A 27,275-nucleotide genomic window follows, 5' to 3' on the forward strand; every position below is an offset into this window, starting at 1 on the left:
GAATCGCTGGGAAATATAGTAATTCTACATTTGGCTTTTGGGGACCCACCATATTGTTTTTCACAGTGACTACACCATTTTACATTCTCACCAGTAATGCACAAATGTTCAATTTCTTTACATCCACACCAACATTTGGTTTCTTTGATTATGGCCAGCCTAATGAGTGTGAAGCAGTACCTCATTATAATCTGATTTGCATTTCTCTAATCATTTATGATGTTGAACATCTTTCCATGTGTTTTTTGGACATTTGTATATCTTTTTGGAGAAATTTCTATTCAAGGGCTTTGTCCATTTTTCAATTGGGTTGTTAATTTTTGGTTTTGTTGTTGTCATTGAGTTATAGAAGTTCTTTTTATGTTCTGGATATTAAGCTCTGATGAGATATATGATTTGCAAATATTTTCTCCCATTCAATGGATTGTACTGTTTTGATTTTGCCTCAGTTATGTCCAGTTTAATTTTTAACCACCCAACTGGGCCAGGTGTCCCGTTTTTTTTTTCCCTGACTTTGTGAGGAACCTGTCTCTAGGTAGACCCACTTGTCTGAGGATGGGCTATAACGTCTCAACATTTTGAGCAAATAGTAGAGAGCCATTTGTTAGCAGATTCTCCCATGACTTCTAATACCTTGTTAGCTATCAGTTCAAACCTGTTACTTCGTTTGGATGATTTATTTATTGTACTTATTTTGCATAGCAATTTACTGAAACCTTTACCATTAGTCTCTTATTAGGTTTACAAATTTAGAGAAAATAAACTGATTGGATTTCTCCTTCTAAGCCTTAATATCTCTTAAGTCCTGATTCAAGGAGGTAGACTTCATTCAATCATTTAATGTTCTTTGAGGATCTACAACATAAAGTTGATCACATCTGGCCTAGGAAAAATGCTGAGCATAAGAGAGGGTCTTTAGCTACACACACATACACATTGATATACACTAAATGTACATATAATATTGTGTATTATTTAACCATGTATTTCTTGTTCCTTAAGAATATTTTATTAGATGCACTTTCTGTAGGACCGTCATAATTCTTGCACTTACTTATCAGTGTATCCTCTATTCTGCATTTGAAAATAAGATAGAGTTTTTATTTTTTTAATTAAAAAAATTTTTTTAAGATTGTATTTATTTGTCAGAAAGAGAGAGAGAGAGAGCTCAAGCAGAGAGAGTATCAGGCAGAGGGAGAAGCAGGCTCCCCGCTGAGCAAGGCTCGATCCCAAGACCCTGGGATCATGACCTGAGCCAAAGGCAGATGCTTAACCAACTGAACCACCCAGGCCTCCCAAAGAAGTCTTCTTTAAGCTCTGCTGATAGTGTAACAATTATTTTAATTGTTTTGTTTGCTAAGAACTACATTTGAGGGTGCTTACCTACTCCTTACACCTTTCCAGCCCTTCTCCTTAAGGACCCGCCGCGTTGTGCGTCTCAAAAGGCCACCCGAGGGACGAGTCTGTAATGGGCTAGCGCTGCCGAAGGTCACCACCACGGCACCACACAATTCCCTCTTCCCTCACATTTTTTGTTAGAAATAATAATAATAAAAAAAAATTCCTTGCCTGGGGTCAGCCATGCCGTCTGGTCTCCCTTTCCTGATGGGTAACCAGAGCTGACGGGCTGGAGGGCCTTTCCCTTCTTCTCCATTCCCACATTCCATGATTCTGCGCGAGACAGAAAATACGACGGGGCTGTTGTTACCACTTAAAATGGAGGGCTTGGCCTAGCACGAGGCTTTTTAGAAGCCAATTTGTTAGCTTTACCAGATTAGCGCACTGTCAGGGAATGGAAGGTCAAATTAAGACATTAAAGAGTATTTTAACAGCAGTGGCTTCGAATGAGAGGAACCCGGTGCTTACTTCCAGAAGAAATGATTGGTAGAAGGCAGTTTTCCATGGAAAATACGACGGGATTCCACTTCCGGCTCTCACCCGGCGTCGGGACCAAGCGCTTGCTGGTTTAGAGCACGTCAGGAGCGAGGTGGGATGTGAATGCGACTACGTGCGTGGGTGTGCGTGAGTGCGTGTGCGTGCCTGAGTGCCTGCGTGCGCGTGCGTGCGATAGTGCGCGCTCCCCACGCGTCCGTCACAACCCCGGAGCGTTCTTGTAATCCACAAAAAGTTTGTTAGCACCGCTAAGTTTTTGTGCCTGCTCCCAGTGCCGTTTGTTTCCTTCCTGCTTGCAGCATCCAAGTGACCAGCTGGGCCTATAGTTCATCCAGCGCTGGTGTGATTTCAGATAACTTTCGCTGTCAGAGCTGCCAGTGGAAAGTGGAGGTTATTTAGTCGGTTTCGACATCTGGGAAGGAGAATGTCATTGTTGTTTATGGCAGGAAATGGATGCCCTGGGAACTGCAGCAGATTGTGCATCATGGATCCAGCTCAGGATACAGAGATAAGCTCAGGCTGGAGTTTTGGGGGGGGGGCGGGAGGGTTTATCTTCCACCCCCTTCCTTACCTTTATTTGTATTTTTATTTCAGAATCAGGACATTCATCTTTTTATTGGATCTCGTCTGATGTCAGCACTAATTACTCTCCCTACATTAAATTTTCTGCAGACACTGAAATGCCCCCAAGGCTTCCGTATGGAAGGAAGCCATCCGCTCCATTTTTCTGGAATTCTGAAAGTTACAAGTCGGGGAGCCAGGCGCTCCTTTATCTCCAAGGAGCCCTAGGGGACGCCAGGCTTAATGGCCATTCATTGTGATGGTGCTTCCCTCCAGCTTCATAAATTGCCCAAAGAAATGGCTCATCTTCATAGAATAGTCTTTTCCACTGGGGATTATTTCTTGACTCTTGGTTGATTTTCTCCTAGATTTTGCTTGACCTCATTTAGTCTGTTATTCTTCCTGCATCACAGTTGTCATTACTTTTTTTTTTTTAATGGACTCTTCACTATCCTCCCCACTTACAGACTCTCCCCGTGCCAATCCAGTCTGCACACTGTTTCCAGACTAATCTTCTGGATGGGCAATGTTTTTGCTCCAATGTGGGCCTCCCACAGCCTTGAGAACTCAATAAGAAGCCTTAGGAAGTACTCAAACACTCTGCCATGTGGTTCAGCTTCCCCTACAAATGCTCCATGACCAAAACCTGTGTCTTATTCTCATCACACACCATAGTTACCCGGCTTTTCCTCATGGCATCCCTTTAGTCTGCAATGTACCCATTCTGCCTGCTCAACATGTGCCCAGTTTCCATGCTCCAATGCAGACCTATTTCTGTCATCAAGATTTTCCTGGTCCCCCAAAAAGGTATGGTTATATCCTTTAGAAAACCTCCACAGCATGTACTCATGCCACTCTTACAGTGATCACATCTGCTTTGTATTAAAGTTATTTGGTTTATGTCTTAGCCTCAAAGAGGGCAGGGCAATGCTTTCTAATCTGTAATTCCCAAAAAGCTGGCATACACGTATCTGTTCACAGTATGCAGAAGCAAGTCAGCAGGCATAGAGTGAAATAAACCCCACGCTGAAAAACAGACAGATCTGGGGTTGAGAATTATGATCTTGCTCATGCCCCATAACAATGTTTTTGAGCTCCAGCATGCCCAAGTGTAAAATGAGTATGACAGTATTTTCCTTGAAGGGCTGTTAACATAGGTCATGTGAGATGATGATATATGTGAACTATCTTTTGTAATTGTAAAGTATGATACACGTATAAGTAAACAGTAAATATTTGATGAATTAAATTTAAAAAAAGTTTGCAGATTGTTTCCAAAATTCTGCAAGGCGGGTATTCTAATAACCCTCCAGGGATTGCATTAGCATCACCTACACATAACATTATCACTTCTTTCTCCTTTTACTTAAATAACTTTTGATTGAGGCTTCAATTGCTAAATTAAAAAGACACAAGGAACTGCCCACAGTAGGTTTCTGCCTCTCTCCTAGCACTTCCACCATGATTTAACTTGGCTCAGGGGTACTACCAGAGGAATGATTTGTTCTCATGGATTTTAAAATCACTATGGACATTATTTTTAATCTTGGTATTTGTGTTTCAAGATCAAAAGTTGAACTGGGGTGGGCCAATATGTGGCAAATGGCCCCACAGCAACAAAGGTACAAAATTGTAGAAACAGTCTAGATGAAAGTACATTGAGATGGACGTCACAAACTCTAAGTACAAACAGTGGTTGCTCACACTGAAGCCCACAGGCAGCTCTTTTTGCAGAGGGATGCAATAGCTTTCAAGGACACCCTTACATTTTCCCCTAGAAGTGAATGCATCGGAAAGTGGCTATTTTCGTTTGTCCCTCCTCAGTTCCTCTAAAGCTATTGTTAGAGGGAGAAAAACAGATTCTGGAACACAGTACTTTATAAAATTTTTGGCACTCAAATCTGAATTTGCCCTATGAATAATTCTTGGGCAGGCATGGCAGACTTTCCAATTCCATGAGTGCAAAGCCCTGCATTATTTAAAAAACCTATGGTTCTTGCCCTGGAAATGATTCCAGATTCCAGCCACAGCAAATCTAAAGGAACTTCTCACTGTCATTTCTGGGACTCAGTTGGGCTTGGTGGAGGCAGGGTTGGGGGATCTAGGATGGGGAAAAGAGGAGGAAAGGAGCAGTCACAAGCCGATGAAGGAGCAAACGGGCCAAGGCAGCCTTTTCCAGTTTGTCCATTAAGTGGCTGAGGTATTACATCCTTTCTGTCCACAGCCTCAGTAGAGGCCTAAGAACAGGACCAGCTCCCTTTCCAGGCTTTGGGCCAAATATTATGACTTTGGAGATTTGTTTTTTCATTCCGTACCTCCCCACCCCTTTCTCCCTCTAGACTGATAATTTGTCAGACATCATCTGAATACAATTGTTAGGCCTGGTTGAGGAGTGGGCTTTGGAGACACAGTTGACTTGAGGCAAGTGTAAACAAGACAGAGGAGCAGACTGTGACAGTCTTTAGAGACACTAAAGAAACAAATACCTGGATCCAGTCATGGTGCCCCTGGTTATAGCCGACAGGCCCTTGGTGTTGGGGCCTCCCCATCCCACCCTTCTCTCTCAAGTCTACTGATGAGTTGCAATCCCCATTTAGAACCAACTGCTAAATCCAGGATGGACAGCTTTCTGAGGTTTGTTAACAGGGCACTGGGACCCCTGGATATTTTGTTATGGTAAATGCAGGCAGACAGGCACTGACTGATCAGTAGTTAGAATTCCACTTGATAAAAGGCTTGAGTCTCCAAGCCATTATCAGCTCTGTCTCAGAGACAGAGATTCTCTCCCTCTGCCCCATCTCATCTGGGTTAAGTTGCTGGATTTCCCCAAAACAACAGAGGATCCATGGGGAAGATTGACTGCATCGTTGTGACTTTCTTATGGCTCTTTATAGCCCCTGTGTGCTAAATGATCTCTTCAGATTGTTTCTGGCTCCAAGATCTATAACTTTATGAACTATTTCTACTTGTTATTGCTCGTAAAAGTCACTGGCCACATGTTTTATTCCCACTTGGCACATAAAGGATCAGAGAGGTTAATTGAGTAATCTAGGTCTATGCAACGAGATAACACTCATTCTGAAACCAGACTTGGGGTATTTGAAGCTCAGGGTCCCGCTGCCTCACTTTCTTTTATTGATCAGTTACATCCAGCAAAGATAGAGTGATAATTTATCATCTAAAACAACACTTTTGAGAGTGAAAGGGGACACTATTAATAATCATTCCGGGACAATAGCATAAGCCATGATAGATAGGTACTTAAGGTACAGGGGGAAAGTAATTCTTCAAAATTTATGGGTTACTTTAAATTTACAAGCATTTGTATTGCTCGCCACTCATAAAAACCCTCTTGTGTGGTTAGGTGGGTTGCCCCTGTTCCCAAAGGAAGCATAGGTCAAAGCTGCTCACCCCCAGCCCCAGTGTAGCTAATCACAGGTAGAACAGCCTTAAATTTCAGATGTGTCCCTTACTACCCCTCCCACTGACATGCTAAATCTCTACTACCTCCACAAACTAGTAATTATTAGATAGTTCAAAGGAAGCCATGGTCACCACAGGAGCAAATCTTGGCGCGCCCCTGGCTACAGCTTGTTTAGTTTGCCCCTTGAACTTCTTTCTAATCCCAGAGCAAATTGTTAGCTGAGGTCTGATTCTACCATGCAGAATCAAAAGGAGATCCTGTAACGTTGGTTCCCCAGCCCATTTCTCACTGTGCAGATATAATAACAGAGAGTAAGCCAAAATCGCAGGATAGCCCTTTGCCTTCAAACCTGTAATTGTCTCTTATTCACCAGACATCCTCTGGTCTTGGCCGTTGAGTTGTCTATTCCTGGAAAAGACGATGCAGCAGAGTAGTGAAGAGCAAGGGGCCTTGGATACAAACTTAGGTTTGAATCCAGATGCGAACTAGTACTACTAACTGCTTAATGTTTTAAGCCTCAGCTTTCTGCAAAATGAGAAAAACCATGCCTGTTTTACAGGGGGTTCTGTGAAGAATAGATTCAATACTGTATGCAAAGCTTCTGCTGCCCGGCTCATGATGAGCCTTCATTATCACCATTGAGGCCTTTGACCCCAAAGCAGCAGACTCACCTCTCAGCAGGCGAGGCAGTGTTACCCATAGCGTAACCTGCAAAATGTAGATCTGGTACTCGGTCGTTCCTTGGACTTTCTCCACTTGCTTTTCTCTTTTATTGACTTGGACTTTGGAGAACTAAGCTAGTCTAGAGTATGAAACCTAAGAGTACAGATTGCATCATACTCATTTTCCCCTTGCCCATAGCTATTGAGATCATATTTTGTGAGCTCCCAATTAAAATATATCATCTGACCGTAACAAAAAATGTTGTAACGGACACTGTCTCATAAAATACAGAAAATGTGATTTCCTTACCCATTGTCTGTTTCACATAGTTGGCCATCAATAAATGTCTGTGGAGTAAATGAAAAATCAGACTCCATCCCTACCATCCCTGGCATATATGGACACACACCTCGCACACACTCCTGCACGCACGTTGATATAATTTTTGCATCCTGCTCTCCCTGATATATTTGCTATTTGCTCTATCATTCAAGATCCCAACAGGAAACAGATGGCCCTCCAATTAGAATAATTCAAGGACAGCTTAATAAAGCAACTTTTGTAAAGTGTGGGTGGGATGTAGAGGAACCACAAAGGGATACTAGTGTCAGTACAAGAGCTGTTACTATGCCTAAACCCAGAGCGATCAGGGCAGAGAGGAAGCCACAACAGGAACCTAGAAAAAAGAGCATTTCCTAGAGAAGACTGCCTTGATGGGAGAGTGGAACAAGAGCCTTGACCTGACTTTCCTCCCTCCCTCAGACCTCCTGCACCCGGTTCCCATGGACTGAGCCTCACGGGAGGCCAGAGGGCAAGGGAACCCGTGATTTGTCAGCAGGCAGGTGGAGAACGACAAGGCACATGGGCTATCTCTCAGATACAAGGTATAAATATACCTAAACATTTTTAAGAAGAGATTGAAAATAAAAAATATCAGAGGGTGTTGTATCTTGAAGCAGTTCCCTGTTAGGAAAACCACCACCTCCTCTGGCATATAGTGCCATCTCCCCTGCAAAGTCTTCCTGCTCCTTCGCCCTTGTCACCTGCTGACCGCTGAGTCCCTTCTCTTTACCCTCCCTAGCACTTCTCCTGTTCTAATGATTGGTTTCCTCCTCTAGGGGGTCCTTGAGGGCCAAGGCTATGTGTTGGTCCTCCTTGTCTCTTCCACACCGAGCCCAGCAGCAAACACACAGCGGGTACTCAGTCACTGTTTGTTGAATGACTAAATTTCCCCTGAGATGAAGGAAGGCTTGCCTTTTGACGACAGTACTTCTTCCCTTGGTTTTCTAGATTAAAGCCCCATTTTGGCCCTTCCCCGGTAAGCACGTCTCTTCTCCTATAGAGGAGTAGGCAAGTGAAGACCCACAGAAATCGGGAGCGCTAGGAAGGCTGTACATCTGGAGCACGTCTGCAAGCGGCTGTGGGAAGCATCCGCCAGCAGGAAGGTGGGTGGAGGGGCGCTCAGACTACGGAGCAACATCTGGAAGAAGGGAAACTGGTTATTAATTCCTTGTAAAGGAACTTTGGCCATTGCTTAAGTTAACACTCAAATTCCCAGTAACTCCTCTTCTCTTTCTGGAAGCTCTGACAATACAGGTCTATCCAGACAGCATGGATCCTAATACGAAGCCCCAAAGGCAGGGACAGGAGGCGTGGGGAGGCTGAGCAACTGAAGCAGCTCATTACCAGCCTTATTCCTCATTGTGCTGTTCACTCTGTGTAGGTTACATGCATGTTTATATGTGTGCTTGTTTGTGTATGTGCATGCATACATGTGTGCATGCGCAAATGTGTATGTGTGCATTTGTATGTGTTTATGTGTATGTTTATATGTGTTTGTGTGTGTGCGTATATATTTGTGTGTTTGTGTGTTTGAGTAGTATGTGTATGTGTATTTGTGTATATGTTTGTGTATGTGTGTTTGTATATGTGCGTTTGTGTTTATGTGTGTTTTTGTATGTGTATTTAAGTATATGTATGTGTTTGTATATATGTTAGTGTATATGTGTGTCTGTGTATGTGTTGCATTTGTGTTTATGTGTGTCTTTGTATGTGTATTTAAGTGTATGTCTGTGTGTTTGTGTGCATGTGTATATGTGTGTGTTTGAGTTGTGGGCATATGTGTGCATTGGAGTGTATATGTTTGTGTATGTATGTTCGTCTATGTGTGTGTTTGTGTGTATGTATGAGTGTGTGATGACCTTGACCTTTATGGTCTAGGAGTGGGTCTGTCAGGCTTTATCTACGAGTAAGAATCGGGCAGAGAAGCATTTAAAGGCAGAGAGGTATGAAAAGGGAAGAAAAGAACTCTGGGCAGCACTTTTCATTTTTACCTGCCTTCCCCACCCCCCAACTTGTTCCTTCTCTTGCTGAGTTTTCTGGCATCCCAAGCAGACCTGCGATTGTCTGTATGTGAGGTCAGCCCACAAGCCATGAATATTCGCTGAGTGACCACTGTGTGCAGGGTGACAGAATTCTGTCCATTTGTGTTGATTTTGTATTTACACAGAAGTGCCTGGGTTTTGATGAAGCAAAAAGATACTGACCTTTTTAATTCTCTCTTTCCAAATAACATGAATGTTGAACCTTCTGTTATGTAAGAGAAATCAGGGTGCTTTTCCTGCTCCCTCTCTTATTTGGTCTGGAAGCATTGCCATGACATGGGGAAGGGCTGCATTCCTGTTCATTTTGTTAAGGAGGAAATGAAGCCCAGGGCAGTGTGAACTTGGTCAGCTTCACACAATTATGTGGGACTGCCAGGTGGCTCTTCTGACTCTCATTTCCCATCAGATGTCACTGTCTTTCTAAAATGATGTTAATGAGGACTGGTGGAAGAATAGGATTTTTTTCCAAAAATTCTCTTATTGGGACCACAGCCAGAAAGCTGAGAGGTACATATTGACCCAGGGAAATCCTTAATCCTCTCTGGCTCTGCAAGGTCTTTTTTTTTTTTTTTAATTTTTTAAAATTTAAATTCAATTAATTAACATATAATGTATAATTTGTTTCAGGGGTACAGGTCTGTGGTTCATCCATCTCATATAATACCCAGTGCTCATTATAACACATACCCTCCCCAATGTCCGTCTTTTTGAGCATAAAACTTCTGTGAGGGAAATTGAAAAGCCTTGTGTTCCATGACACCACTCTAATGAAGAGAGCTGATGCAGGGCACCTGGGTGGCTCCACTGGTTGAGTGTCCAACTCTTGATTTTGGCCCAGGTCCTGATCTCAGGGCGGTGGGATAGAGCCCCACGTTAAGCCCCCTGTCGAGCCCCATGTCCCATGTCCAGCCCAGATTGGTCTCCAAGCTCAGCACAGAGTCTGCGTGAGATCCTCTCCCTCTGCCCCACCCGTGCACACAGGTGCACAGGTGTGCACATTCTCTCTCTCTCAAATAAATAAAATCTTTTTTAAAAATTAAAAAAAATAAAAGATCTGGCACAATTGTATTGAAAAAATTATGTTGCTTTAAAAGTGGTTTTAAGAGGTGTATGCTTAGTCAGGACCCTGCATAGTGCTGGAGCCCAGGAGAGTGCAGGACAGCAAGTCACTGGCTCTGTCCCTCCCTCCTTCTCTTCCATTCTTTAGTTGGCATCAAGCAACCCCAATTTAGCATTTCCCCCCCACCAGGATGAAGCTAGACAATATTTTAAGTTCATTTGCGCAATTTATAAATAGTACTTTATGTCAATTCAAAGTTCATGAAAAGAGGTTGGCTGCTGGACATTGAGTCTAAATTCTCTTACTGTAGCTTCAGCTTCTGCTAGGACTAGAAAAATTTAGGTTTGCCAAAAAAAGTCCACCATCACATTTCTACTTATTCTGGAAGGTTCTACAGGAAATTGAAAGAGTCGCTGGGTGTCACTGCCTAGGGTGTAACCTCTGCTCACAGACATAATTCCAGCTTCCACAAATGTCTTGGCTTAGAATAAATCCTGAAAGTGAGGCTGATCAGGACATGAACCCAGGGCTCAGAAGTCACTCCAGAATTCTTGGGACAGCTCTAAGAACGTGTTCATGCCAGTGCAGCATGGGTCTCTGGCAGCACTACTCCTCCTTCCCTGCTTTTTGATCCCTACCAGGAGACCTCCTATATTCTGATCCCTCTGCCTAAACTCTGAGGGTTGGACAAGAGCACTGGAAAGTGTTCCTTTACCGGCGAGTGAACAAAGTGTCTGGCCTTACCTTTCTTTACAGTTGTGTGACTGTGGGGCCCAAATTCCTTATGTGGAAAATGGGCATGTGAAATAGTAAGAAAGATATACATAATATTGGTCTCTGCCCCCTGTTCCTGACACAGAGCCCCTAAAACCCTTGTAGATAGGGGTGGTAGAAGAATTTTTGTTCTAATATTTGGTCTTTGACCTGAGTTCTTGACACAGAACTCTTAAATTCTTGTACTTTCCTAAGTGGTAGGAACATCTGGCACAGAGCTCCTAAATCCCTTGGAATCTCCTGGCTGATAGGAGCACCTTTTGTTCTAATGAGGCAACACTAGCTGAGGTCCTAGATGGGGACTTGTCATCAGAAAGACCAAGCCATGATTAGAAGTTTGGAAATTTCAGCTCCCCAGCCCCCCACCACCACCAATTCTCCACAGAGAGGAGAGGGGCTGGAAATGGAGTTAATAATTGATTATGCCTATACAAGGAAGCCTTCCTAAAAATCCCCCAAGTACAGGTTTTGGAAAGCTTCTGGGTTGGTGAGCACATCTACCTCCCGGGAAGGTGGTACACACCAGCTCCATAGAGACAGAAGTTCCTGCACTCAGGACCCTTCCAGACCTTACCCTACATACCTCTTCATCTGCTTGTTCATGTATATCCTTTAAAATATCCTTTGTAATAAATTGGCAGTAGTAGGTACATTGTTTTCCTGTGTTCTGGGATCTCTAGCAAATGATCGAGCCCAAGGAGGGCATTGTGGGAACCTCCAGTCTGTCACCAAATTGGACAGAAGTTGTGGGTAACCTGGAGACCTACCAGTGGGGCCAGTCTTGCAGGGTCTGAGCCCTTAGCCTGTGGGGTCTGTGCTAACTCTGGTTAGTGTTGGAAGTGAATTGTGAACACTGAGCTGGTGTCAGAGAATTATTTAGTGTGAGAGAAAACCCAAATATCTGGGTCAGAAGTGTTGTAACTGTGAGCAGAGGAAACAGTGCATTTTCCCTAGACAGGAAGATAATGCTCTGCTCACCACATGAAGTTATTGAAGGAGTCAAATAAACCATGTATTGGACAACTCTCTATAAACTGAGAGGTACCAGGTGGATATGAGATATTACTAATTTTGTGAACCAACATGGAGACAGATTAAAAGCTGGTACCCCGATTTCCACCAGAAACTCCTTCTGTCATTCACAGTATATGTATGAAATCCTTTTGACACATTCTCCCTCAAACTTGTATCCTCTTCCAGGGTTATTTAGCAGTGTGCCTTCCAGTGATATCCACACATAGCTTTCTAAAGCTCCAGTATTACAGAGAAAAAAAGAGATATTTTGGAAAAACTTTTTCTTAAAAAAATTATTTACGTATTCATTCTTTCAACAAGTGTTTATAGTGTGCCTATGGAGTAGAATTAGGTGCTGTGAGTAGCTGAAGAGTTATAGGGTTCTCCTGTCATTCAAGCTCTGTAATACAAATCTATAGGCAGGTTGTAGAATAATCCTCAGCTAAACAGGGTCTTAGTCTATTCAGGCAGCTATCACAAACTACCATGGATTGGATGGCTTAAACAATAACCATGTATTTTTCAGTTTGGAGACTGGAAGTCCAAGATCAAGACATGAGCAGATTTGGGGTCTGATGAGAGCCTGTTTCCTGGTGCATAGGCTCCTTCTTCTCACTATGTCCTCACAGGTGGGAGGGGCAAGGGAGCTCTCTGGGGTCCCTTTCATAAGGGCCCTAGTCTCTTATAAAGTTTCCACCTTGGGGTACCCCAGTGGCTCAGTTGGTTTAACAACTGCCTTCGGCTCAGGTCATGATCCTGGAGTCCCAGGATCGAGTCCTGCGTCAGGCTCCCTGCTCAGTGGGGAGTCTGCTTCTCCCTCTGACCTCTCCCCTCTCATGCTCTCTCTCATTCTGTCTCTCTCTCTCAAATAAATAAATAAAATCTTAAAAAAAAAAAAAGTTTCCACCTTCATGACCTAATCACCTCAAAAGCCCTCACCTCCAAATATCATCATTTTGGGGGTTAGGATTTCAACATATGAACTTGAGGGGGGCACAAACATTCAGTCCTATAGCAACATGTAGAGGCCACTAGTTTTATCACTTCCATTCCCTCAGAAGTCTGACAGTTTATTTTATTTCAACTATTTTTGCAGTCATTATGCAGCTTTAAATTTTGGACAAGTGTACTGAATTACAGCCGTAAAGATTATGTCAAACTTTCTTATGCTCCCGGTTCTGAAGTTTCCACCATGTGACAAATGTTGTTTTGTGCTGTGGTTTTCTTGGCCTGGACCTCTCTAAACCTTGAAACACACGATGGTGCAGCTTCTAGAGGGCCTTCCTTAACCATGAGGAGCAATTGCTCATTCCTCTGCAATGTTCTTCCTTAGGTGCATCCTTAGTCAAAGTTCTCTTCAGTTAGTCCTTCTACTAAGTATAGCTATTCAATAACTAGCTGTCCTTTCCATTTAAGATTAAAATTTCTAAAAATAACATCATCAAGGAGCAAACATGTGGTATTGCTGAGAGACCAGGGGCTCTGACTCAGGCAGATGGTGTGGATTCTTGCCCCCATTTAAAACATGCGTCCTTAGACAAAGTCCTCAAACTGCCAGGGCCCCTTCTGTATAGTGAGGACAGAAATATCAACATTGCAGTATCCCTGAAAATGCCTTCTGGTCTTGTCTACAGGAGTACTCCCATGTCAGGGACTCCGTGTCCAAACTCTTTTGACATTCCATGGTCACCCTCAATATTTATGTCGGTTCTACATATCCTTCTGCAAGGTACCAGTTTTGGTTTAATATACAAATGATGTTTTTTCCCTCCCAAATCTTTGAGTGAAATGATACTCCAGAGAGAGGTTTGCATACCTCTAGCATGTTACAACATACTTCCTAGATGTGCCTCTAGTTTAGAAGTGGGGTTTATAAGATGTTACTGAGGGCTGAAAATATTCAGTAGGTATACATCAGTAAGAATATGTTGGCTATTCAAACAGTAAAACACCTTTGTATTGACTAGTATATAACTGTTCTCCAACCCCTAAGTGGCATCCATGTCCCACATTACCTCTTTCCTTGACCTCTGAATTCTGCACAGTCCAGGAACCAAAGGGTTAGGGCTTGTCCTCCAGGGTCCTGCAGGACCCTCCCCATTCTGATTAGATGGTAGCTAATCCATGCAGTTAAATATTTTGAATATCACCTCATATTACACCTAACATACATGAAGCTCCTGGCCCATGCTAGGCACTTAAGAAAGCAGTAGGTATTTTTAGTCCTGTGGCTTTGGAGAATTCAGCCTAGAAGTATATATTTTCAACAGTAATGTGGCCAGTATCCCTTCCTCCCCCACTTCAGGACACAGCCTGCCTTCCTTTAGGGAACTGTGCCTTTCTGTTTTCTGAGGTTCTGGTGAGGCTTCCAATCACAGTAACTGTCCCTCCAGCAGCTCTTGAGATGGGCAATAATATGGGTCTGGAAAATCATAGTCCCCATTCTCTGATAGGCATGTGCTGAGACTGGGGACAAGTATGTGAACCAAGATGGACCAATCAGGGTCTTCCTCTAGGACTCTGAATGTGAATGCAGGGACTAAGACACTCCTTGTCCCCCTTTGAAACAGGAGCTGAAAGGATGGGGCCCCAGGGCTTCTGGTGGTCTTGACGGTGCAATAAAGTAGCCTGAGAAGAGACACAGGGACAGAAATGGACAAATGAAGAGACATTAAAAGAGAGGGCTCCTATGATATTGTCTGAGCACCAGGCCAAATTTCCATCCTTTACAACAGTGATTCTCACACTTGGGTGTATATCAGCATCACCAGGAGAGCTAATCAAATCCACTTAATCATGATGAAAAATAAAATGATAAAAAAAAGACAACCTATGGAATGGGAGAAGATATTTGCAAATGACATATCTGATAAAGGGCTAGTATCCAAAATGTACGAAGACCCGATATAACTCAACACCCAAAAAACAAATGATCCAATTAAAAAGTGGGCAGAAGACATAAATAGACATTCCCCCAAAGAAGACATCCAGAATAGCCAACAGCACATGAAAAGATGCTCAACATCACTCATCATCAGGGAAATGCAAATCAAACCTCCACTGAGATATCACCTCACACCTGTTAGAATGGCTAAAATCAACAACACGAGAAACAAGTGTTGGCAAGGATGTGGCGAAAAAGAAGCTTTCCTACACTGTTGGTGGGAATGAAACTGGTGCAGCCACTCTAGAAAACAGTATGGAGCTTCCTCAAGAAGTTAAAAGCAGAACTTCTCTGTAATCCAGGAATCACATTATTGGGGATTCACCTAAAAAATACAAAAACATTAATTCAAAGGGAAACATGCACCCCTACGTTTATTGCAGCATTATTTACAATAGCCAAATTATGGAAGCACCCCAAGTGCCCACTGATAGATGAATGAGTAAAGAAGAGGTGATGTGTGTGTGTATTATATATATGGAATATATATATTGGAATGGAATATTACTCAGCCATAAAAGGAACAAATCTTGCCATTTGCAACAACATGGATGGAGCTAGAGAATATAATGCTAAGCAAAATAAGTCATTCAGAAAGACATGCATACCATATGATTTCACTCATATGTGAAATTTAAGAAACAAAACAAATGAGCAAAGAAAAAAAAGAGAGAAAGACAAGCCAAGATGCTTGCCAGAGAGGAGGAGGCTGGGGGAATGGGGGAAATAGGTGAAGGGGATTTAAGAGTGCACTTGTTGTGATGAGCACTGAGTGATGCGCAGAAGTGTTGAATCACTATATGGTACACTTGAAGCTATATAACACTGTATGTTAACTGTAATGGAATTAAAATCAAGAACTTAATAAAAATTTAGGCTATGTTAAAAAGAAAAAATAATGAGTCATTAACAGGAGAAATTTTAGTCTGATTGTTAGGGAACTTCCCAGACAGTGAAATGAACTGAGCTGTAACCATGTACCTAAAGTAAATTAATGAAAGTCCTTTGTATATGACATTTTGGAAACTGGCAAATACGCAAGAAAACGGATTCACTTGGGGATGTCAGATGACTCCTGACATCTTTCCATCTGCGCTGTCATCTTTCAGGGATCTCTTTAAGGACCACAAAAGGAGACAGAACACCGGATTTTTAAAAGCATTTGTCAGAGGCAACTGGGTGGCTCAATCAGCTAAGCATCTTGACTCCTGATCTCAGCTCAGGTCCTCATCTCAAGGTCGTGAGTTCAAGCCCCACATTGGGCTCCATGCTGGGCGTGGAGCCTACCTTAAAAAATAAATAAAAGCATTTGTCACTATTTATCTAAGCACAACTAAGCAGTTGACTATGGTCCTATTCATGGAGACAATGAATGGATACAAGAGCTGACACAAAACTGTCCTTATGTAGTTCGTGCCTTTGCAAGAAGTCACTTCCCTAAAAGAAGAAGCCATCGGTTGCCAACACATGCCGGGCACTGCTCCACTTCTCACCCACTAGCAAACTCACCACACCACCGCTCTCTAAGGGAAGTGCTCATGTAAGCTAGTGTAAGCTAGCGTGAGCTCTACCGTCCCACAAGAAAACGGAAGCACAGGTGACTTCAGGAACTTACTAAAATCCCACGGCTGGTAAGTAGGAGAGCTGGAATTTGTATCTCATTCATCTGACTCCGATGTACGTGCTTATCCACTGTGATACAACACTATAAATAAAGCACTAAAAACAAAACAAAACAAAACAAAAGGAATCCAGAGGCCCAGTCTTATCCAAGTGGACAAGGGCCGGATCCTCCTCAGTATTTTTGCCATGTCCTCCAAGTAATTTGGATATACACCCAAGTCTGAGAACTACAGTTTTACAAGCATGGGATCTAATACTTCTCCTTTTTTTTTTGTTTAGTTTTCCTACAAGTAGAGATGAAGAAAAGCACTTAGTGCTCTAGGGCACCACGTAGGCCGTGAATGAATCAAGTCTCTGATCAGTGGACCAAGTCTCTGATCAAGGTCCCAGAGCCTCCCCGATCTTGGGTCACTGAGTGAACCACAGTGTTTGCTCTTCAGGAATATCCTCTATGAATCCAGTGGTGGCTGGACTGAGACGCTGAAGTGGTTGGGAATGACACCTTCCATCTTCCTGGGCTCCCCTGTGTCTAAAGTTATCTGACGGGCATTCCCAGAGCTGCAAGAATTTAGGGGCAGCTGAAACTAATAGAAATTTGGCAGAGGAATATAGAAATAAATGATAAACCACAGAATAGGACACAAGGCCACGTTCATCATAGCTCCCTCTCTGCCTTTTGCCTCTGCTTCTCATTGAGCATTGGGTTCATTCTCTTGAGTTCTGTCAGGGGATGTGTCATTAGTTCTGAGGCTCCTTCCTAAGATTGTAAGACATCCACCAACCAAGCTGAGAAGTCCCAGCCAAGTCATGATAACTAGCCTAAATTAAGTTATATCCACTTGCCTGGATTAATCCTGTGGCCGGGAGGTGGCAGCTCTTACCAGAAGGGCTGCTAGAAGAGCAGAGACCACCCCATCCCACATTAAGTGACTAGTGTGATATTCTTATCTTTCTCATTTAACCTTTGCAGCAATCCTGTTAGGACACCAAGTGATGGGCTTTACTTTTTGATGAGGAAACTGAGGCTCACAGAGTTCCTTACAAGGCAGAGCCAGGATTTGAACCCTGGTCTCCCTAACTCCAAGGCCACATCCTTCCACCACCCTGTGGGATGACAATGGGCTTTGCTTCTGTCTCCGCCCACTTGCTCTATAGTTCTTGGCACGTTTCAGAATAGTTGTATGTGCTGCCTTAATTTTTTAAAATGACAACTACACGCCATGTCTTAAAATTGACTAGATGCTTCTACCACTTACGCTGCCTATTGGGGTCCAGAATCACTTCTTTGAAGGCTCAAAGATTTGTTTAGAGCTTTGGAATTGTGTTTTTGCCCACCCAGAAAGAGGAAGCTAAGGACATGGGTGAGCTTACTTTATTTATGGTACCCTTCCATCTCTCCTAAGTGCTAATCAAGCTCTTTCTCTCAGGTTCTAATATTGAAATTCTCTGTACTCTTTCTCCTACATGATCTATACCCTACACCACATGAAGGGGCCGGGGGGAGAAAGTTATTTGTTAGAATTAGGATTTTTCTTTCCCTAAGAAAATAAAAATCAATGTCATCTGGCTCTCCTGTGGTTATGAGTTCCTGGAGGTCCAAGATGATGTCCTATTCACTGTGGTATTCCGCACATTTTCTAGCAGAATGCCACGCAGATGGAAGTTCCTCAGCAAAGTATATTGATTTAAAGTGAATTTTGTGAAGTTCTACATAGTCAGGAAAGAGCTCTTGGTGAATGTGACCTCTAATCCTCTTCTTTGTGGTCCAGTAGGGAAAAAAAGGGACATACAAACCAATTATTTGTTTACACTAGGGGAAAAGGAAAGGTGCACAATATATATTCCCTCTGCAGCAGGCATTGAATAGATGCTTTACATATATTATTTTATCCCCACAACAACTCATGGACATAGATATTGTTATCTCCATCTCCAGATGAGGAAATTTAGAGAGAACAAGTCATTCTGGGTGCAGTAAGGAGAGGTGGTTATGAGCATAGATTCTAGACTCAATTGGGTTTTTTTTTTAAGATTTTATTTATTTATTTGAGAGAGAGAGAAAGAGGGAGAACGCAAGCCAGGGGGGAAGGCGCAGAGGGAGAAGCAGTCTCCCCACTGAGCAGGGAGCCCGATGCAGGGCTCAATCTCAGGACTCTGAGATCATGACCTGAACTGAGGGCAGACCCTTAACCGACTGAGCCACCCAGGCATCCCTCAGTTGGGTTTGTCTTCAGGCTCACTTATTAGCTGTGTGACTCGGGGAAAGTTCCTTGATTTCTCTGACCTCTTTAAGTTTCCTCATCTGTAAAATGAGGACAATAATATTTGCTAAACAGATTGTAAAGCTCTATGTTACATAGAGAGTTCAAAATGTTAGCTTAAAAATACTCACCCATAGGGGAACTTGGGTAGCTCCGGTCGTAATCCCAGGGTCTGCAGATTGAGCCCTGGGTCGGGCTCCCTGCTCAGTGGGGAGCCTTCTTCTCTCTCTTCCTCTGCCTCTCCCCCAGCTTGTGCTCTCTCTCGCTCACTCTCTCTCTCAAATAAATAATAAAATCTTTAACAACACTCACCCATAATTAGGATTTCCTTCTATCATTATACCATATTTCTAAAGCATTTTCAATGCATCAGAAACATCCAGAGGTCATTTAAATAGCAGATAGCAGGGCCACACTCCAATTAGAGTGACCAACTCATCTCAGTTTGCCAAGACTTCCTTAGTTTTAGCACCAGAAGTCCTGCATCCTGGAGAACCCTCAGCCCCAAGCAAATCAGGATGGTTGGTCATCCCAAACCTCGTACTTAGCAAATCAGCATCTGGGCTGGGGCCCAGGCACCCACAGTTTTAACAAAGGAGAAGCATTAGTATTAAGGAGGGAGTTTAGTATAGTGGTTTACATCATGGGGTTTGGACCCAGGTAAACCTGGGTCTGAATCCCCTTTTGGCACTTCAAGGAAATGTTATTTTGGTTGTGTTGGTGGGTTCCCGGGAAGCTGACTCTGAAACGGAGAGTAGCACCTACAAGATTTATTAGGGAGTGCTTTGGGGATCAACTCTTGTGGAAGGGAAGAAAAGAAAGCAGGATTAGTCAGAGGGGGGTAAGGGGCTACAGTGAAGTTTCTCAGTGAAGTCCTCACCAACCTCACAGGCAGCTCTGGAGTGAGAAGGGCCCTTCAGAGTTGTCTTGAGATGGGGTGAAGGGATCGGGCCTCTCTGCCCTCAAGTCAACAAGTCCGAGGACCACCTGCACTTGCAGCTCTCTCCTAGGATGCTGACAGCTGCATGCTATTAACCACATTTCCTGTAACTGTGACAATCAATCTTTCAGTCCTAAAGGGGCCTCCAGGCAGCACATCACAGTATCCACTACAGGGTGAATGAGCTCCACTGAGCCTCTGTTTCTCCATCCATAAACCAGGACTGACAACAATAAGGTCACCTACCTCGAGGAGTTGTTGAGGACTAATGAGCTCTACACATACCACACAGTTTGACACACGGCAAGCACTCAAGAAACGGTCTCTGACTGTACATCTTAAATTTTGAATGGGGTAGAGTTTGGGATGGAGACAGGGCCTGCTTCAGGGCCTTCTTGGAGAAACTGACCCCTGATCTTTGTTATCAGGAGGAACAACACTTGACTTTTTATTGTGGGATGTGTTACTAGGTTAAACATTAAACAAAAATGTAAAGTAGGCAAACAATTGGATCCATTCAATAATTGTTTAACAAGCACCTGTTGACAAAGAGGGTAGAGCCTGAATGAAACTTGAAGAGGAAGCATAGTTTTTGTCCTGGAAGATCCTATAGTGTAGTGGGATAGACAAGGCTTAGATACTGGATTTCATGGGAAATTAAACATATATTCACTAGTAGCAATGCAATGCAGTAAGAGACCCTTGGCACCGGAATATGGTGAGTGTTGGATTATCTGTTTCTAAAATTACCTCCAACAGGAGACTCTTCCTATCCATCAAAATATGGACGTAGATATTGCTAGAGAGGTTGTAACGAAATGGTCACATTTTAACACATTAATTTGCTGAAATATTTTTTGGGGGAGTTTTACAGTCTGTATCATTCATGACCTTTGATCCAGGATCCTACCCTTGAAACTTTAATCCAAAATAATTTAAAATAATGACAATCCTTACACTGAAAGATGTTCTTTGTAGTATAGCCCATAATAGAGAAAACTTGAAGACTCCTCAAATGTTTGGTGACACAGAAACAGTTATTTAAAATTAGAATTCAACTTTCTTGGTAAGGAATGGTTATATTTGGGATCCATTTTCCAAATGAAGGAAGTTGAAGCCAAGAGTCAGTCATGTACTTGGTGCAACAGGTGGAGACAAATGGGACCAGATCTCCTTAATTCTTGGTCAAGAATTCTATTTTTCTCTCAAACTATCATTATGTTTCTAAACTTGCTTTCCTAGAGTGAAATGCCAGCAGCTAGTGTTGTAAAACTATGAGGCCAACTTAAACTGACTTGAAGTATGTCAGTGAGGTTATACCGTTAATGTTTTAACTAATTAGTTAATTTTTTATTGTTTTTGTTTTTTAACTATTATTGCTCAAGCAGTGAAGCCAATGATCAAGGCACCCCACTCTGGCTATCCAGAGCTGAGGTGTATCAGCTGGTTCTGTTAGAAGTGACAGAAAACATGATAGAAATGAGTTGTGCTTTTTAAAAAGATTTATTTATTTATTTATTTTGGGGGAGTACTAGGGAAAGGCAGTGGGAGAGGAAGAGAGAGACTCTCAAGCACCTCCACACCGAGCACAGAGCCCAATGCTGGACTTGATCTCACTACCCTGAGATCACGACCTGAGCCAAAACCAAGAGTCTGCCACTTAACCAGCTAAGCCACCCAGGCATCCTAAAATGGATTATTTTAAAAATCAACATATTTTTTAAAAACGCATGAATAATAGTTGACGTGGCTGAAAAGCCAAGGTTAAGCCTGCTTCAGGCATGCCTCGATTTGGGGCTCCAATGGTATCACTGGGACTCGCTATCAGTCCACCTCTTGGCTCTGCCTTCCTTTGTGCAGACGGCAGCAGCTCCAACCCTCACAGCTGTTTCAGGTTTCAGGGGGTAAGAATAGGAGTCAAGTTCCCAGAAGTCCAGAGAAAATCTCTCATTAGCCCTGATTTGGGTCACATGACTACTCTGAACCAATCACAGGGAAATGCGGTGGACTGATGGGCCTAGCCCTGGGTCACATGACCACCCTTAGCAGTGGGGAGGGAGATGGCATGGGGCTCTGGGCTGGTTTCATAGGAACAACAATTGGTTAAGTGTCAGAAGGGAAGACTTTAAAGAGGAAATCAGGACACACTTACTAGATTGAGTGAGTGCCAGGCAGCAAAATCAACAGATGTCTACTATAGTTAGACTGTTGCCATTTTATTCTGGCTTTGCTGGGAAAAAACCAGTAAGAACGAACTCAGCAAATCACAGACTTGCACTGAAGAGAAGAAATAAAAGAATCTAAGGAGCTCGGTCTTTTTTCTCTAAATAGAACATAGTGGCTCAGATGGTTAAGCGTCTGCCTTCTGCTCAGGTCATGATCCCGGGGTCCTAGGATCGAGCCCTGCATCGGCCTGCTTCTCCCTCTGCCCCTCTCTCTCTCTCTCTCTCTCTCTCTGACTCTTATGAATAAATAAATAAAACATTTAAAAAATATTAAATAGAACATAGTTTACACTATGGAAGACAGATGCTTGTTTATTCTATGCTGAGCGCTTTCCAACCCAGAGGATTCCAAATATCCTTCCATCTGCAGATCTTTCCAGGGCTTTGCAATTTTTACTACTTAATGAGAAAATTGGGGGAGGGGCAATTTCAAATAAAATAATAAATATGTCTGGAGGAAAGCTAAAGAGCTACATTATTTCACAATTCTGGAATTCAGAGCAATAAAAAAGTAAACAGTCTTATTGGCTCAAAGGAGAATCCTTTCATCTATCAAACAACTTTGTTTGGTTATTTGGGCATCTTGAGAGACTTCCCCTGTGGCTGTATTATAAAATAACTCCTTATGTTTTCATTACATACCGTCCTATTGGGCCTTGTGAAACAAGAAATTATTTGCTGCATTTTGTTTCTGTATAATGGGGCTTTCTGTCATTTACATGTCCTTTGGTATTGTATTAATTCACATCCTTTTTAGAAATATAATTTGGAAGGCAATTTTCATTAAAAATTTCTTACAACATATAAATTTGAGATAATTGAACTGAAGGCTTGTTTACCCAAATTGCCCATGCCAATACGGTAATGGGTTTTAAAAGTAGGACAAATTTTTGGAACTGGTCCCTGATGAACATTTGAGGAGGATTTTTGATTTCTGGAAAAACATTTGTTCTCAACACAGGTGAAATCAACTCCCTTATAAGTTGATACTGATGGCAACTTAAAAGAAACTATTCTTTGTGAATTGAATAGAACACTTCTTTATCTTACTAACCAAGCTTGAAGAGTCTGGTGGATTCTCATGTGGATGAGACATTACTTAGGAGGTGCAAACTTAGAACAAATTGGGGAATGATCCTACAATGTATATCAATTTTTGAGTGCATTGTTCCATTTTGCTCACAGAGTAGCCTCATTTACCATTTATGGAACTCTGCACCCACATGCTTTATTGTGGTCCAAAACATCTTCTATTGGGCTAAATTCTTTTGAGGCACAAAGTATGTGTAGAAAGTGTGCCAGTCTGGGAAGGAAGCTGAGTAGGCATCAGTGTAATTGAAAGAATCTTGCATAGAAATTAAGGTCTCACAGAAATAGCCCCTACGAGGCACTCAACAAATATTTGTTCATAGAGAGAAAAAAATAAATGAAGGAATCAGCATAAAGTCATCTTGCAGACAAATTTAGAAAGGCACTGTGTAGACAGACATTCCTCTTAATTTACTTCCCTCACTCCTAGCTGGGTCTATTTTATCAATGCCACAGGAGTCACAATTGTCATTAAAGAATATCGTACCAGAACTCAGAGAAGAATGTGTTCACTCAACTTGCCAGGGATCAAAATAACTGTGAATTGTGATAGAATTTAAAAAATACAATGAATCAGCTCTTTGAATCATGAAAAGTAAGGCATAATTATCTCTGTTACACCATGCTGGCAGAATTTCTGTCGCATGGAGAAACCCACTGCCGCTATGTCTAAGTAGTTGATGTTCCCAACCTTTTAGTCACAGAGGGCCCCTGGATTGTACTGCTTCAGGGACAACATCCATAGACAGTTTCCTGTGATTGACACCGTGGAGTATGTAACCCAGCACCGTAGTTGTCTGTAGTTATTCTACTCAACATCTTCTGTTGAATTTGTAGCTTGTCCAAAGCTTCAGTTCATAAGGGCTTGGTCTAATATTGTCAGATCTTGCCCTCATATTAATTCAGTAGGTTTGCAGAAAGTGTTGCTGTAAGTTAATGCATATTTTTACTTTCTCCCTATTTTTCTGGTTTGTGGGACTGGAACTCAGGAAGAAGAGGAATCCCAGGAAGAACCTAAATGCCTCGAGTTGGGACAGAAGATGGCATCAGGTAGAGTACATTCAGTGTGACACCTCCTTTTCTGGGTTGCTGTTGCTGCCAGCAGGGCTTACAGCATCCAAAAGCTTTGCATATTGCACAAGAAAGTCTGTGTGTTCCAAATGACTGGAAACACGACTAGAAATGTCACTGGTAATGGATTCCAGGCACGGCATCTAGGCAATCTGGTTATGATGCAGAAACTAGCTGCTTCTCTTCTTTCTTTTATTGATTACAGTTCTTGATGAACAAATACTCGCAATGAAGTAAATGATGATAATGATGAAGAAATTTCAAATTCGGGAAGACTAAAATAAGTAGTGTAGTTGTTTACTGAAGTATTTATGATTACCTTGGAAAATGTTCTTTAGATGCATTTGCTGGGTTTCTTTTTCTGTTAGTGTATAGTGAAATATGCAGCTTTGCTAAAGTTATTTACCCCATAATAGGACTTCCTATGAGATAATATGGATAGAAACAGCGGAGAGTGAATTTATAACTTAGTTTCTGACTATGATCAGTAATGATAATGACATGTAATGGCCATAAAAATGAACATTAGTTGAATGGACTTAATAATAATTAAAGTGAAATCTTGATACTCTCTGCGTCTATATTCAAATGACTTCTAGTTTGGTGTTTTAGATATTAAGGGGTTAGAAGAGGGCTCCAGATGTGTTTGCTCCTGGCAGAGGCTTGTGTTCATGGAATTTAATGGAAGTCAGGGAGCAGAATTGAGAAAACAGAGATGGTAATGAAAAAAGTATGCAAAGTGGGGGGAAAGGTGGCACCCTGCTCTGATATAGATGGGGAAAGAATTAGCAATTAAACAGCTCCACCATCTTCCTCTATACCCCTCCCAATTGTCTACCCCCAGCAATAACAAACATTGCTTTACTTTGGTGCCTCTCCCTAGGACACTGTCCTCTTGTAGATCCTTGCCTGACTTGGCTCTTTCTCATCAATCAGGTATCAGCTGAAATGTCTAGTCTCAGAGACTAATTTGTCATTCTTTCAACTCACTCTTCATCTCATTGCCCATTTTATTTGTTTCACAACTATTATTACAATCTAAAATTATCCTTCCATGGATTGGTTTGGTTACTTATTGTCCCCTAGAGAGCAGAAACCTTGCCTATCTTGTTTAATGGTATCTTAGCACCTTGGACAGTGGCTGGCACTTAATAGTCATTCAGTAAATTCTTACTGAGTCCTTTGTGTCCGCTATATGCAAGGCATTTTCTTTCTCTGTGTAATGGAGATGCAGGTAGGGTGGGTTTGATGTGGCCAACTCTATGACTATTTTAGATTTCTGGCCTATAAAAGAGAATAAGACATGAACCTTGCCTTGTGTAGATGTGTTTGGAACATGAGAAATAATGTGAAAAGATTGACACAACCCAAATACCACTGGGAGCATTGAGGAAGTAGAATCTAAGAAGTTTCCTTGAGTTGATGTTGCTCAGAAGGAGATTTGGAGGTTTTTTGTTTGTTTGTTTTTTAAGATTTTACTTATTTGAGAGAAAGAGAGAGGAAGAAAGAGAGAGAGAGAACGCAGAGGAAGAGGGACTAGCAGACTGAGCATGGAGCCCGATTCAGGGCTCCATCTCACGACCTTGAGATCATGACCTGAGCCGAAACCAAGAGTCGGATGCTCAACCGAATGAGCCACCCAGGCACCCTAGGAGTTTTGGAGTTTGAAAGTAGGGGCTTAGGAGGGCAGATTTGGAGCTTGCATATTATACCCCTGAAAATTGTTCTGAGTGCCTCTTTTGCACACTTACTCTTGGTTTTCAGTTCCTCGGCTAGAGAAGGCTGGATTAAGGGCCATTGCTGGGTCAATGCAAATTTGGCCAAGAGATTTTGAGTTTCCCAGTTGCTGTTGTAAATGGTATCATTTGCTGTCTTGGCAGAGTGTCCACAAGATTTTGAAGACATCCAAAGCCTTGATTATCCCACATGTTGTGAAGACACTGCTACTCACCAAGGCTTTTCTAAGACATGAGTTGACTCCAACAGGTCCTACTATGACATCTCTGAGTGAGAAATCAAGGATCCAATTCTCAAACAGTCTTCTAGCACCCTAGATCTTTAAGCCCTAGGAGTGTGTGACTAGAAATGTAGTGTAATGGTAAAGATTTCCCTCCACAATACATTTGGAGTCAGAGATCCAAATGAACATAATTCCACAGAAAGAGGGGCACTGTTTAATTAGAAATCTATAATCCCAATTTTTTTGTGATTTAATTGTATGGCTTTAGATTTTGGATTATGAATAAATGGCTTACTTCCCTATTTTTTTCAAAAACACCTAATAACCCTACTCTCTAAGTAGAAATTTCAAACAGAAAATGCAAAAATTTCTCACTATTTCTAAAAAGTGAGTTGAGTTCACTTGGATTCACTAACTTTGGGACTTGCTGCAAAGTCCCTCTTCTATACTCAGGATTTACTCCAAGCATGTGTCTCTACACTGTGGCATTAGTATACTTGTGTGTCTAGTTTTAGTCCATTTAGTTCAGATTTACTGTGTTTATTAACCATTCTTTGAAATCCTGTTATGTATTAAGTTGTGTCTGCCAGGTTGTTTGAAAAGTATGAACATATAATACATTAACTAAGAAATGTTTATTGAGTACCTACCATGTGCTAGACATTGTGCTAGGAATTATGCTATATTTAGAGTGGTAACTAGGACAGACGTGACTCTATGTATCATGGAATTTATGGGAAAATGAGAAACGCAGCCATTAAACAAATAAAAGGAAAATGTAAATTATAGAGAAATTATAGCCTTAGATAAGTAAAATAAAAGTTTTAGAGAAAGCAGGGTTCTGTGGAAGTCTTGCCTTTGGAGCTTATAGTTAAATAATGTCTCTAAAACATGGACGCAGAAAACTAAGAGAACAGGTGGGGTACAGCACATGCTAAAACACGAGCAGGAGTGGAAGGATGAGGAACCAAAGAGATAAGAAAAACTCAGTTTGGGGGATCCGGGAAGTTATCCAAGGGTTTGTGGCATATGAGCTGGGTCTCAAAGGATAGATATGAAATCCTTTTGTGAATAAAGACACATTAGCCAGGATATTTATAAGGTGAAAACCAAATACCATGAATTGAATCGAAAGTGATACCTATTTGATATCTGGCCCCTTTTTTAGCTGATGACTGAATCCTTAAGCATCTGTTACTTTATCCCGAGACCTATGATTTCTACTTACAGGGTCTACCCAGGGGCTATGACAGGTTAACTGGAAGTGCGTTTAAATTTTACCATCATCATTGCCTGTCCTTTGCTGTCTAATAATTCAGGGTCTGTACATTTGAGGTTTTTTTTTTTTAGTAAGTGACATGCCTGTAATAGATGGGACCCTAATACTTA

The 27,275-nt window shown here is 42.1% G+C and overlaps 1 protein-coding gene and 1 long non-coding RNA gene across 2 annotated transcripts in view; one reads left to right on the forward strand and one right to left on the reverse strand.

Moving 5' to 3' along the window:
• The window catches only part of LOC141370484 (uncharacterized), a 52,530-nt gene extending 50,545 nt beyond the window's left edge, over positions 1 to 1,985 (reverse strand). The window contains exons 1-2 of the long non-coding RNA XR_012374541.1: positions 1,867 to 1,985; positions 1,570 to 1,671 (exon numbers count right to left, since the gene is read on the reverse strand). This is a non-coding gene — a long non-coding RNA (uncharacterized lncRNA). The remainder of the gene's footprint in view (positions 1 to 1,569; positions 1,672 to 1,866) is intronic.
• Positions 1 to 27,275, forward strand: part of FAM107B (family with sequence similarity 107 member B) — a 228,164-nt gene that overhangs the window by 71,293 nt on the left and 129,596 nt on the right. Inside the window, exon 2 of the mRNA XM_025853565.1 lies at positions 23,845 to 23,905. Coding sequence (XP_025709350.1) covers positions 23,845 to 23,905 — 61 coding nt within the window. The remainder of the gene's footprint in view (positions 1 to 23,844; positions 23,906 to 27,275) is intronic.

The sequence above is a fragment of the Callorhinus ursinus genome, unplaced genomic scaffold (assembly GCF_003265705.2).
Source record: "Callorhinus ursinus isolate GAN/ISIS: 27379988/994484 unplaced genomic scaffold, GSC_fseal_2.0 scaffold36, whole genome shotgun sequence".
Taxonomy (NCBI): domain Eukaryota; kingdom Metazoa; phylum Chordata; class Mammalia; order Carnivora; family Otariidae; genus Callorhinus; species Callorhinus ursinus.